At 50.2% G+C, this 13,893-nt stretch overlaps 1 protein-coding gene across 3 annotated transcripts in view; it reads left to right on the top strand.

Annotated features, from left to right (window-relative positions):
- Positions 1-13,494, top strand: part of THBS2 (thrombospondin 2) — a 28,404-nt gene extending 14,910 nt beyond the window's left edge. For all 3 annotated transcript variants that reach the window (XM_082669040.1, XM_082669038.1, XM_082669039.1), the window contains exons 13-22: positions 418-636; positions 3,006-3,113; positions 3,887-4,046; positions 5,498-5,616; positions 6,215-6,449; positions 7,740-7,967; positions 8,444-8,715; positions 9,258-9,355; positions 10,475-10,614; positions 11,479-13,494. In XM_082669040.1, the coding sequence (XP_082525166.1) occupies positions 418-636; positions 3,006-3,113; positions 3,887-4,046; positions 5,498-5,616; positions 6,215-6,449; positions 7,740-7,967; positions 8,444-8,715; positions 9,258-9,355; positions 10,475-10,614; positions 11,479-11,486 (1,587 nt within the window). In that variant the 3' untranslated portion in view covers positions 11,487-13,494. The remainder of the gene's footprint in view (positions 1-417; positions 637-3,005; positions 3,114-3,886; positions 4,047-5,497; positions 5,617-6,214; positions 6,450-7,739; positions 7,968-8,443; positions 8,716-9,257; positions 9,356-10,474; positions 10,615-11,478) is intronic.
- Positions 13,495-13,893: the final 399 nt, after the last annotated feature.

Genomic DNA, 13,893 nt, shown 5'->3' with positions numbered 1-13,893 from the left:
TGAGCGGCTCGGCCTTCCGAGCTCCTGTTAGAGACAGCAGGACAGTCAGGCGGGAGCTGGGACTGGAGGGTGGACGGGACAGGAGCGGGGACGGCGACCTGGGGGAGAGACGGTCTCACTCTGCCGGCCAGCGCGACCCCACCCGCAGGGACCACAGGGCTGAGTTTTCACGCACAGCATCCCAGAGGGCCAGGGTGGGGACTCGTGGTCTCCCCGTGACCCCAGGCGCCACCGGAGGCCCGACGTGACCTTGCTGTTGCTCGGGGCCTTCCAGGGGAGCAGAGCCCTGGGTCTCTGGACGCTGCCCCTCCTCAGCATCCCGTGGGTGGCCGGGAGCCCTGCGCCCTGCACGCGGCCCTCCCGTCAGGGTCAGGGTCAGGGTCAGCACGCGTCCTGACACGCTCGGCCCTCCCGCAGCTGTGTGAGCCTGAGGACCCCTGCAAGGACAAGAGCCACAGCTGCCACAGGCATGCGGAGTGCATCTACCTGGGCCACTTCAGCGACCCCATGTACAAGTGCGAGTGCCAGACGGGCTACGCGGGCGACGGGCTCATCTGCGGGGAGGACTCAGACCTGGATGGCTGGCCCAACAAGAACCTGGTCTGTGCCACCAACGCCACCTACCACTGCATCAAGGTGAGGGTGTGGCAGGGGGTCCCCCTTCCTCAGGCCCCAGCGGTTCCAGCTCGGGGCAGCTGTGGCCCTGGAGGTGCCTCTACGGGTCCAAACAGTCAGAGGCTCCGTGTGGGCCCTGCACTCTGCGTGGTCCCCACCCCCGAAGCTGACGGGAGCTGGGGTGTCACTGCCCACCCACTAGCCCCTCCAAGGCGTCTGCCTAGTGGGTTTCTGCAAATTCCAGGACCACTCTGGAAAAGCAGCTGATTGTTGGGAGCTGGGAGAGGACGCGGAGCCTAGTACATGTTTGTTAACTGATACAAAGAGGCTTGAATCATTGGGGGTGGGGCGATGTAAACAGGCCCCACCCTCCTCCAAGGCTGTGGGGGCCTGAGGTCTGCAGGTGGGCCGGGCTGTGGTCACACAGAGCCTAGCACACAATTTTCTTTGCAAAGACCCCCATGTGCTGCACACAGGAAGCGGTCAGGGCCCCCGGGTGAGTGGGGCTTCCTTAGGGCCTGTAACGGGGTGGAGTCCTTTCCTGGGGCCACTGCAGCCAATGACCACAAACCTGGTGGTTTTAAAAGGCAGGACTGCACCCTCTCACGTCCGGAGCCAGGAGTCTGAGGTCAAGGCGTGGCAGGGCTGGGCTCGCCTGGAGCCCCCAGGAGAGGGTCCTTCCAGCCTCTCCCAGCTTCTGGACCCTCCAGGTGTCCGTGGCTTGTGGACACACCACCCCAACCTCTGCTTCCGCCTGCTCCTCTGTGCATCTGTCTCAAACTCCCCCCTGACGCCCTTATAAGGACACACGTGGTTGTATTTAGGGCCCATCTGGATACTCCAGGGTAAACTCGTCCTTTCAAGACCCTCACATCAAGCGCATCTTTTGCATATAAGGTGATATTAGCTTTACCATATAAGGTGATAGCCACTCTTGCTATATAAGGTAACATTTACAGGTTCTAGAGGTTAAGACATGGCATATATTTAGGGGACCACCATTCAGACCACTAAACAAGGTGTACCAAAACATTTCAGTGAAGTTTTATACCTTAGAAGCTTCAGAAATATAAGTAGTACAAACTCACAAAAGACATTACTTGCAAATGTACATATATTAATCTATTTAATATTGATTTGTTCTTGTGAATTTTGAGTAAAGAGAGTTTTACATTTTATCTTTCGCCCTCTTGATTAAAGATGGCAGGTGTTGACTGAAACAAAAAGTGAATCTGCTTTGAAATAACAGAGACAAAGTTTGCAACCTTCACTGTATCTCCCTGACCACACTTCCTGACCTAACAAGGTCAGGTGTCAAGCCCGGAAATCCCCGCAGGAAGTGGGTGCCTATTGGATGCGATTACTGATGAAGAGTTCCACTAGGGACCCAGGATGCCCTGGTACCGTAGCAGGAACAATGGAAGGTGTCCACGAGGCGAAGGACACCCTCCTTCTTTTTCATTTTTGTGGAACTTCAGACAGGAATTTAATAACTAAAAAGGTGGCACATCAAAATTTGCACATTATATTTGCATTAAATATAACTTATGGGAACAAACAGATGCAAAAGTAAGACAGTTCATGGGAAGCCCCCTCACCCCGTCTGAGAGGTTCCCTTACTCATCCCTGCAAAGGTGCTGAGTCCCTCCGTCAGGACCTGTGTCCACACCACAGGAATATGCTCTCCTCCTTCACGGGCTGGAGTTGAAGCTTGGCTCCAGACATGGCCCTGGGCTGTGCTTCTGATGAGACCCCTGACCCCCTTGAACCCCTGGGGCTTCTGGGACACCTGTGTTAATGGCATCGAAACACCTTCACGTGGACCCTCTCCTGGTGTTTCCAGCTCCCTCAGGCTGCAGTGTCTGTACAGCTCGGGTTTGAGTCCTTATCTCATTGGACTGAAACAAAATGACTTTTTTCCCCCGTTATGGGAATTCTCCACTTCTTGGGCAGAGCTGAATCAGGGAGATGGTTTGGGGAGCTGGGCCGCGGTTCCTGAACAGAGACTCTAGGCCACCCGTTGGCTAGTGAGGGTTGAAGGTTTATGACCTTGGCTTTTGGATGGACGCTTGGAGTTTGTGGGAAGCAGTGGGACGGGAGGCTCTGCCCTGTCCTGTATTTTCATTCTCTCCTGGTCCCCGCAGTCATTCAGCTGCATACAGGAATCCCGAGCTCAGGACACAGGCTTCTTTTGCCTCAGCTCACTGGCGGTGGTGATGTCGGCCCTAGAGCAGCACCTGAGGGGGAACGCGGGGCCGCGGCACCTCCGTCCTGCTCCCGCGAGGACAGGTGCCTGGCGTGATGTCGCTGGCTCCGCCCTCACCGTCTCATCTGAAAGCAGCGGGCTCTTGGGGGTGTTTTTGTAACTAGCCTGCTTCCTCTGCTTGCAGGACAACTGCCCCCTCCTGCCTAACTCTGGGCAAGAAGACTTCGACAAGGACGGCATCGGGGACGCCTGTGACGATGACGATGACAACGACGGCGTCAGCGATGAGAAGGTGGGTCCGCACCACCTGGGCACCTGCCCTCGGGTTGAGGAGTGGGGGAGCGCAGTGCTCTGCACCCGGGGGTCCCCGTGAACTGCTGGGTTTAGCGCTCCTGGGCTAGTAACGGAAAGTCACCGACAGGGAACGTCTGTCCTTCGCACAAGCACACGAGGCAGCCCGAGCATGGAGCCGCCTGGGGTGCTCTGTCAGAAGCGCTTTCAGTGGTTTAGTTTACCTTTAGTTGCATAAAAGGGACTTATCCCCCCTGCTTCTGGGGCGGGTGGCAGCGATGGGGGCTGCCTGGGATGAGCGATATTGCCACTCCCTGCCTTTAGGGCAGAATTTAGATGTTACCATTTCCCGAGAGAAGCGTTGCAAACATAAGTGCTCTGACACGTTAGTCCGTAATTCAGCACTAGCAGAGACAGAGGCTAACTTCTTATTCACAGGTTTACTGCGTCTGGCTTCCACCGATCCATTAACTCATTCATTCGTTCATTCCCTTGACGTTTATGTTTCTATCCTCACCATGAAATATGTGCTAGGTCACCTTTACTATAGAAAATATCAGAATTTTTCATAGGGACAGATGCATAAATAATTATCAAATGCTTTGATATCAAGAAAGTGTCAGCAATGGCTACCTTTGCCAAGGTACTTTATCGCTGCCTTGATCATCTTGATCTACTCTGAATACATAGCCTGTAAGTGCTAAGCCATTTTATAAGCAATTCAACAAATACCCCTACCCTATTTCTCAAAGTCTTCCCTCACTTTCTCTCTAGGACAACTGCCAGCTTGTCTTCAACCCACGTCAGTTCGACTACGACAAAGATGAGGTTGGGGACCGCTGTGACAACTGCCCCTACGTGCACAACCCGGCGCAGATCGACACGGACAGCAACGGGGAGGGCGACGCCTGCTCCGTGGACATCGATGGGGACGGTCAGTCCCGCGCGTCCTCCCGACGGGCTTCAGGGCTCACGGGCGGCGGTGGTCCCAGGCTCCGTGCTTTATTCTGTTACTGCATAAGCCCAGCTTCCCCTGTGCACTGACACGAGACAACACGATCCATGGCGCTTTGCTCATAGGGTCCCGGCCTCATTCGGCCCCTGTCCCCGTGGGGTCCTGGAAGGGGTTGCCGGCCTCAGGACGCTGGCCTCAGGTCGCCGGCCTAGTTTCCCCCTTTGGAAAACTACACGTTTGGCATCTTCCTTTCCTGGCCCTGAGCTCTTGTCCCATGTCCTTGTGGCCAGTCCTGGTGTCTTCTCCCAGGTCCACATCTGTTCACGGCCCCAGGAACCCAGTACCCTGTCCTGACCCAACCGTGCTTCTGAGAAAGGCCTGAGGACAGCTTTGTTCCCTCCTATTTCCCTCCACGCTGTATTTCTAGCCATTCATTGAATCATTCACTGCAAAGCCTCCCCGAGGGGTTCCCGGTATCCCCGGACTTCAGAAACATGCGACACCGCCCGGCTATTTAACCCTGGATGCCAGTGCCGCGGGCACGAGCTCCACACCTCACAGCACAGCCTCGCCCTGGGCGTCTGACGCTCAGGGAGCAGCTCGGACAGACTCACACCCACTCCCTCTGACTCTGCCCTCCCACCCCAACCTGCGATTGTCTCCTGGCTATTTTCTTGGTGTAACTTGACATCACACCGACCAGCTTCCACCGGCGCCAAGACAGCGTCCGGCCGTGCCGCTTTCTATGGCTTTCCAGTAGCCGGGCATCTCCTCCAATCCTCCGTCTGTGAGGTCTGACCGCCTGCATACCTCAGGGGTCCTTTCTCACTGGCTCGCCCCCTGCCTCCCCCTATCTGCCAGGATAAGACAGCCGCCTAGCCTGGCTCAAGCTTTCCTGCTGACTCACTGATTTGTGAGGTTTTGCTTTGCCCTTCGAGCCTGATTACTGTTAACTCAGTTTTCATAACCCCGAAGTTGATGAAATTCATTATCTATTTTCAGATTTCTGGGTGTAAGGCACTATAGCTAACCCCCTGTCAGTCTCTGCCGTTGTTATTTTCCTGCTAACGTAGGGAACAGATGAGGCAGTGGGGCCCCGGAAGCTGATCAGGCCCTAGGAACACGACGCCAATTTTCTGAATGGACGTTAGGGCAAACAGTCCGCGTGAGGACTCCGATGTTTACGCTGTGATGACTCACTCATCAGCCCTCCGTGTGTATTGTCATCCAGAAACCTCCGAGAGTTGGTTCTGCTTCAAACTAAGGGAATTTTAAGTTTAATGGGAAATCTGCCATGAATCTAGTAATCTTTACATTTTATCATTTTTTTATTAAACAAAAGTTTGGCTGTACGTTGCTTACTGAGATAGGAAAAGCAACGTGCCTTTTCTAAACTCCGTTTGCTTCTGTTTTCCCCCTGAATCCTACAGATGTCTTCAATGAGCGAGACAACTGTCCCTACGTCTACAACACTGACCAGAGGGACACCGACGGGGACGGCGTGGGCGATCACTGCGACAACTGCCCCCTGGTGCACAACCCAGACCAGGTAACTGGCCGGCGACTGATCAGGTGTGGCTAAGAGCAGCGGGGGCGGAGGAGCTTCTCAGTCACAGAACGTGCGCGGCTTTGCAGCTTTTCATCCACCTGTCAGGACGCGACAGCACAGGCTTTTCAATCACTGTGATTGAAAACATTGAACTCAGGTCTGAGCATGACTCGTATCTCCGTGGCCACTGGCCAGATGAGCGGGTGCCTTTGTCCCACTGTCTGAAAGGAGAGAGTCTTCATCTAATTATCTCCGTATTTCCCTGATGCAAACATAGGAATTGGCTGCTTTTCCAGATGTGCCTTTGGAAGACACGGTGAGAACATAACATCCGGATGTAGTCCCTAGAACGTGTTGCAGCAGATGTTGTCAGAAAGGACTTGATTCTGTTGCAGCTCATTCTTTCCAGTCTTCTGTAAAGAAAGTGAATCCCCGTAGGGAGGTGGGTTAGGATGGAGAGAGACCGTTTCCTCTCTGCGGTCACGGCTCACGTCGGGGGTGAGGTGGTACCGGCCACGCGCCCTCGGTGACTTTCAGCCTGGCATCTGCTTCACCGGATGGGTGCTCACTGCTGCTGTCCCCGAACTCTGTCTTCCAGACTGACGTAGACAACGACCTTGTGGGTGACCAGTGTGACAACAACGAGGACATCGACGAGGACGGACACCAAAACAACCAGGACAACTGCCCCTACATCTCCAACGCCAACCAGGCCGACCATGACCATGACGGCAAGGGGGACGCCTGTGACTCGGACGACGACAACGACGGCATCCCCGACGACAGGGACAACTGCCGGCTTGTGGCCAACTCCGACCAGGAGGACTCAGATGGTAGGTCCTGTGACAGCCACCCCGCAGGGGCAGAGAGTTTGCGGGAGCGCGAAATGCCGGGAGAAAGAAGTACGTAGCCCGACTGCTGACATGAGTAAGTGGTCCATGAGCACAGGATCCGGAGGGGGCAGGAGTCTCGGGTAGCGTGGCAGGTAATGTGGCAGGTGCACCGCTGGGCTCGGTGGTGGCTTGGCTGTCCTCTGGCATCTGCTGGAGCCTGTGGGTGCAATCCCGGCTGACCCGGGTGCTGGGGGGTACACATCCACTGGGATGAGATGGGGTGTGGGGTGTTTGAGCCCACACGACCCAGAGGCACGTGGAGACTCACTGACTGAAGGGCAGCTCCAAGGGCCACCCCCACCCCCATCCCAAGAGCAGCACAGAGCTCATTCTTGACAAGAGGACAGACGGCTTCAGTCCCCACAGTGGGGCAGGGGGCGCCGCTGGCTACCGAGCAGCCTTTTACCAGGAGGGAGGTTGGGACGGAGGCAAGGCTGGCATGCTCAGGGGTGTCTTAGGGGTTTTGGAAGCTCCTTTTTGCGTGATTGTGTGCCTGTCACCCAGTGCGTGGATGTGTGTTACTGAACAGAACTGAAGGATGGTTTGAAGGATGTGATGGAAATTCGGTTGAACTTGGTATCTTTTCCTCCTTCTCAAGCAGTAGGCACTGCAATGGCCTAATTGCAGTGCTAAGTGGTCATCTGGATCATCACTATTACCATGAACTGCACGGCTGTGAAGGTCTCAGCAGGCATCTCTCTGTGCCAGGCTGGTCCGCAGCCCCATGGCCACATCCCCACCTCATTAGAAAATTTGACAAGATGCTTCCAAAAAACAGAAGTCCACATCTCCCTAGGGAAATCATTTTTCATGAAGGAGTTCTGCTTTCAGTGCCAAACAGATTGCAGGCAGGGGTGATTTAGTAGAGGTTCTGGAGACTATCAGAGAAAAAGCTGGAAATTCAGCTTGACTTCACTTGGCAGCGTTCAGGTTTGGTACCCCCAGTTTCAAGTTCAGAAGGAAGTGAGAAGTGACTCTCCAGGAACTGGATTAGGGCGTGCTTTGCTGCAGGGCTTAGCACAGCAACGTTTTGAAAAGAGCACCAGACTCCTCACAGCGCTGGGGTGAAATGGCAGAGATTACAGGCGCTGGTCCAGGAAGGCAGATCCAGGTCCTGCCAAGCACCTAACCTTGAATTTTCAGAGAATCATGTGCTAAGTTTTTTCAGACACAGAGAGGCAGACAGCAAACCCTTACTTTGCGTGTTTCTCTGCTTGTCCTTGGTGACAGGTGATGGGCGTGGTGATGCCTGCAAAGACGACTTTGACAACGACAGCATCCCCGATATTGACGACGTGTGTCCTGAGAACCACGCCATCAGTGAGACGGACTTCCGGAACTTCCAGATGGTCCACCTGGACCCCAAGGGTACCACTCAGATCGATCCCAACTGGGTCATTCGCCATCAAGGCAAAGAGCTGGTGCAGACGGCCAACTCCGACCCTGGCATCGCTGTTGGTGAGCCTTAGAATACGCACCACCCCTTGCGGTTCCTGCCTGCAAGGTGCCCACGGAGCACGTGCGCTACCCTTTAAAACCGAGTGGACGGCAGCAGTGGATCTTTCTGGTAGCCCCCATCCTCCCTTGGTTTGTAAAGCCATCTGCCTACATATTTTTGACGGGAGAACTTGGGGAAGCACTTATTTGCCTCTCCAAATTCTCCGCGATTTAATATTCAGCAAGCCATTTCATTTTATGGACTGGGTCTGTAAATTATTACCTAGGGTGGTGAAGCTCTGCCATAACTCTGTAAGTGGGATCTAAAAAATTAAATTCCACAAGTGTTGTTAATCCCACAGGAGCAGACCTTGCGTTAGATGGAAGAGGAGAGCCTCTTTCCACCTGCGTCCAGTGGTCCCAGGGCTCATCCAGTAATTTCCTAAAAGGCTGTTTCTGACCTGGTTTTGTGACCAAGTGTTCCCTTTGGCCCCCAGGTTTCGATGAATTTGGGTCAGTCGACTTCAGCGGCACATTCTACGTCAACACGGACCGGGATGACGACTATGCCGGCTTCGTCTTTGGCTACCAGTCCAGCAGCCGCTTCTACGTGGTGATGTGGAAGCAGGTCACTCAGACGTACTGGGAAGACCAGCCCACCCGGGCGTACGGCTACTCAGGGGTGTCCCTCAAGGTGGTGAACTCCACCACGGGGACAGGCGAGCACCTGAGGAATGCCCTGTGGCACACGGGGAACACAGAGGGACAGGTGAGGAGGACGGTCTCTTCTGACCGAGGCCGGCAGCTGCTGTGAGCTTTCGGGAGAGCAGTACCTGCCCCACTGCAAAAGTACCCCCACCTCGGTTTTTGTTCATTTTACCTCAAGTCACGGTGCTGTGAATAATCTTTTATCGGATACCTCGCTTATTAAAGATGCCATGCCTGGTGGTTTTATAAACACAATTGGTAATCCTCTTGCACATGAAACATAGGCGTACTCCCTTATAGACAAAGGGAGAACAGGGTTTCAAGAGTTTAAGTGTTTTGCCCAAGGTCCCACGTTGAGGAAGTAGAGAATCTGTGACTCGGCCCAAGTGCCTGTGCTCTTTGCGCTGAACTACGTTGTTCCCTGTCGGTGGGTTTTGCTCATGCTAGAGGTTTATGATATGAAATATATCGGAGGTAGATGTGGCAGCAGGGGCCATCGGGATTACTTAGCAGAGTACTGTTTTTATCTCCCCCCCTTGTGCCGTAAAACTGTGGTTAAGACTCAGGGTGCCAATTATACTCACAAATGATGTTTTTCCTCAGGTTCGCACGTTATGGCATGACCCCAAAAATATTGGCTGGAAGGACTACACTGCCTACAGGTGGCATCTGACCCACAGACCTAAGACAGGTTACATAAGGTAGGTGAGAGGGTAGCTCAGTAGCGGCTGTATTTCTACCAAGTAATTTTCACATTCCAAGAACATCCTTCCACTGGATGGCAAGTTAGAACATTAACAGATAAATAAGCCAAAGTGGATTCTAACTTGTATACTGTTCCCTGGATTCTTCCACTTTAAGTGCCTTCTCTTTTCTGTCCAGCATCTTCTTCACGTTTTTTAAAAAAGCAAAAACAAAACTGTTGAAGAGAAGAAAAATCAAACTTGTTAAAATAACCCAGAAAGTGATAAGCATCTCTCCTCCTAATGAACATTATGGGCATGGGAGGGAAGGTGCAGTTGAAATAACTGCATCTTTGTGAATTAGCATGTGATTTCTTTGGTGCACAGGTTCCTATTTATTTCTGATATTGTGAATGGCTGAATTTAAAACACATCTTAAACAAAACTTTGACAAATCAGTCCAACAGCATTTTGTTCTCCTGGCATGACAGCATTTGTCATCAACTTTTTTTTTTTAAGCTGGGACAATTTCTAATTTTATAAAATGAAACACGGATGATTTAAATTTAAAGTTTTTGCAAAGTTAAACTTAGTCACTAAGAGCATGAGCCAGTCCGATTCTTCACCAGGAGTGTGTGCGCGTCCTCAGTGCCAATAAGCACGTCTTAGAAGGGGAGGCTCAGGCTGGTGCCAGGGGTGTGCTGTTTCTGTGGAGTGTCCCTGTTTGTTCACTCCTCTCCTACCAGGGAAGCTTTAGTGCATCTGTACGTGTAGGGTGGAGCCTGGTCCTTGCTATCGCACAGCTCACAGTTTGTGGGGCGGAAGCAGGTGAGCTCGTGGCTTCAGTGCAGTGTGAAGGCCAGGAGCTTGCTGACACGGGGGAGGCTTAGAGCTAGGGTTAGGCAGAGGGAGGGGCCTCCTGACTCCACTAAACTCTTCCTGGCTCCTGAAGGTGGAGACAACTTGGATGCTGGGGTGGGTGATGGTCAGTGAGTCATAGGGAAGAAGGAGGGCTCTGGGGTGGTGCTGTGTTACTCTTGGCCAGCCTCGTGAGGAGAAGGCTGACCTCCTGCCCTCTGGTGAATGTGCTTCAAAGAGCTGACATTCTCTTTCTTTCTCCTTTTTTCCTGTTTTCAGAGTCTTAGTGCATGAAGGAAAACAGGTCATGGCGGACTCAGGACCCATCTATGACCAAACCTACGCTGGTGGGCGGCTGGGTCTGTTTGTCTTCTCTCAAGAAATGGTCTACTTCTCAGACCTGAAATATGAATGCAGAGGTGGGTGTGAGAACATTATTCACTGCGGCCGTGAGTGGCACAGGGGATGGGGAAGGAACACATACTTTACTTTTCCTCTTACAAAAGCTACACATCAGGGAAATAAGCTGGCGGCCTGCCAGGCAGATGTCTTGTTTTGGTCAGCTTGAGTTGGTTTTGTCTGTCAGTTTGTTTGTTTTAAATTCAATGTGAATGTCTTTGGTAAGACAAACACTTTTAAGTTATTCACAGGCTTTACTTGTCCCACTCTACTCTATCCCATAGCTTTTTATATTTTCTACACCTTCTGGGCTCTTAATGGCATTTTAGATTGCTATCTTTGCTAGAATAAAAGAAAGAAAGGAAGGAAGGAAAGAAGGAAGGAAGGATGGGGGGAAAGGTTCTCTTTAGTTATCACTCTAGGAGCATATTTGAATCAAAATATTATAGATCTGGAAGGGAACTTGGCTTCTATGTGGTCTAAGCCTGTGTCTTCATGTAGATATGAAAATATCCCTATTCTACAGATAAGGTAAGTAAGGTTCAGAGATACTTCTCAAAAATCACACAAGAATGTTGATTTGTCTTCTTGATTCTGGTAAAGTGTTCTTTTCCCTATCCTTCGTTCCATCCATCCACCCATCCATCCATCCATCCATCCTTCCATCCATTTATCCACCTATCCATCCATCTATCCATCCTTCCGTTTATCCATCCATCCATCCACCATCCATCCATTCATTCAACCATTCACACATCCATCCATATTGTGGAAACCTTTTTTTTAAAAATAGAAATAGTGATTTTTATGTTATAGTTAAACAAAATAAAGCAAAACAAAATGCATGGTCCAATCTCCCAAATTCTGTCCACTGTGTTTTGCAGATGTCTGAACAAGATTTGCTGTATTTCCAGCAAAGTACTGTAGACGCCGTTACCCAGACACCTCAGTCCATCCCAGTGTTCCCAGCTTCTCTCTAGCAGACCTCCTGTCCTTGACCCCAACCTTGAGTGGTTCTTCACCTCCTGTCATCAACCCAAGCCCACGTGCCTTCAGAGGATGAATATTAATGGAAACAAAAGATGAACATCAACCCACTACAGGAAAGACAGTTTGATGATCCATGAGACTTTATGTGGAGTGAAAATCGAGCATGGTATTACATTGTTTTCTCTTGTGTGTTTAAAAAGAATGACGTTTACATATGAAATGTAAGTACTTATTTTATTTATGTGTATATGGAGCTGAAGGGAATACTGTGTATAAGCAATTATCATAAATTAAGCATTTATGCTTAATATTGCTACACTACTTCCAGTGCCTTAAGTTTGGTGCAAGAGCACCCAAATCCTGTTAGGTCAATTATAAAGAAGAGTCAACTCAAGTCTGAATAATGCCATTTTCGGAAAGAGGTCAGGAGATACCAGTCACATATGTGGGATGTCAAGTAACTAATTGGAACATCAAAAATAATTATGGGAATGAATGAATACCCCTCCCCCACTCTCTTGTCCTACAATGGAAGCCCTCATTGATGCTGTCTCATCAAAGAAGGAATATCCTTGCAAAATGGCTCTAATGTGGGTGCAGACGTGGGCCTGGCAAAGCCTCGTCTATGTGAGGGTTTAACCTAGGGAAGTGCTGTCACCGTGGTTCGCCCCTCCAGCCATTGTGGACCTGAGAGAACTCGTGGCCAGTGGTCACTTGGTTCCGAAGTCTGATCCCTAGAATCCCTGCTGGAGCTCCTTTCCAAGCTGCTGGGGAAGAGTCAGCAGGCGAAAAAATCAGCAAATGCATTTTGGCATCTAATCCCTATTCTAGGCTTTGAAACTATGGACGATTGCTTTTACCTAACTTGGTAACACATTCCATTAAGGTTCCAGTTATAAATGTTGTGCTAATATTTATTAAGTGAATATAGAATGCAGTTCCGTTCACCAATAACTTATTTTAAATATGACAAGTAGCACTTATGTAAGTATAATATCTAAAAGTAAACATATAACTAGCATATAATATAAAGATACAGTTACAGCAAAATATCTTCAAAATACAAGACTTTATAATACTATGTTGTCATCATAAAACATGCTGCAAAATGTAATAGAATAAATGAATAATAATGAAGAGTTTATAATGGAACCTTAATATATACTGTTGCCGGTGACTTTAATTCAGTATTTTTTAGTGTTATCTGCTGTACATAGGATTTTAAAGACTTGGAATGCCGAGGGTAAACCAGCGTTGTCTCGGCAGACATACCCCTGAATCAGTCATATAGTAATACACACAGGTCTGATTTATTTTTTGCTTTAAGTTGCATGACGTTTCTGCAGAAACTATTCGTTAATCTCACTCCACATAGGGGTTTAGGAAGAAGACTTTGTCTTGTTGATCTGATGCGGACAAACTGTTCTCTTCCTGTTAACAGCGACTTCACTCCTCTGTCAAGTAGGGAGTGGCTCCATGACTTTGTTTTCATTTGCTCGTGTGTCTGATAAAGTTGCATTTGTTGCTTCCTTTGAGGTTGATTTTACTTTTCATTTTGCTGCACTTTTTACTTTTTTTGGTGGAACTGTATTCCCAAGACAAGGACGTGTTGGGAACTTCATTAAATGTAACGATTGTGAAGAGCGTGTAGGTTTCCTGTGTCGGTGGTGTTTGCCTGAACAGTACGGTGGCGTGGGACGATGATGATGTGAATACTTAGAATGTACCATATTTTTTTGTAAATTATTTATGTTTTTTTTTAAAAAACAAACTTCTCGTACAGATGGATGAAACTCTTCTGTTTTGACAAAGACTGTAACTATTTATTTATTTGTTCACATGGTCAGAATTTCACCACTGAAACCCTGCATTTAGCTAGAGACTCATTTTTATACTTTAAAGATTCATCACAGGAAATAAATTGTAAAAAGGTTTTCTATAAATGAATCTCTCTCCCTTTTTTAAAGAGCTAGCAGGGCTCCTGCCAGGGGGGAGGAGACGGGCCCCGGATGATGCCTTGTCTCCTGGGCCAGGGACAGCCTCCTCCGTGACAGTTCTTCCTCGTGCGCTTTTCAGTCTGAGATGCCGTTTGGGGTCTTCACGGAAAGAAGCTGTTTAAGGCAGGTCTCATCACGGTTTGTGGAGCCACCCGGGTCACGCGCTATGACACGACCTTAGGAAATCCATCCTCCGGCTGCTTCTTGCTGTCCGACAGGGGACAGAGCAGTGCAGAGAGCGTCAGCACCACTGAGATGACTCAGAAAACGGGGGCAACACAAGGGGCCCCTCATCAATACAAGCGGTGCTTC

Source organism: Grampus griseus (assembly GCF_964374135.1).
Source record: "Grampus griseus genome assembly, chromosome: 13".
Lineage (NCBI taxonomy): Eukaryota > Metazoa > Chordata > Mammalia > Artiodactyla > Delphinidae > Grampus > Grampus griseus.
The sequence above is the reverse complement of the archived record's forward strand: the minus strand, read 5'-3'. Positions and strand labels throughout refer to the sequence as shown.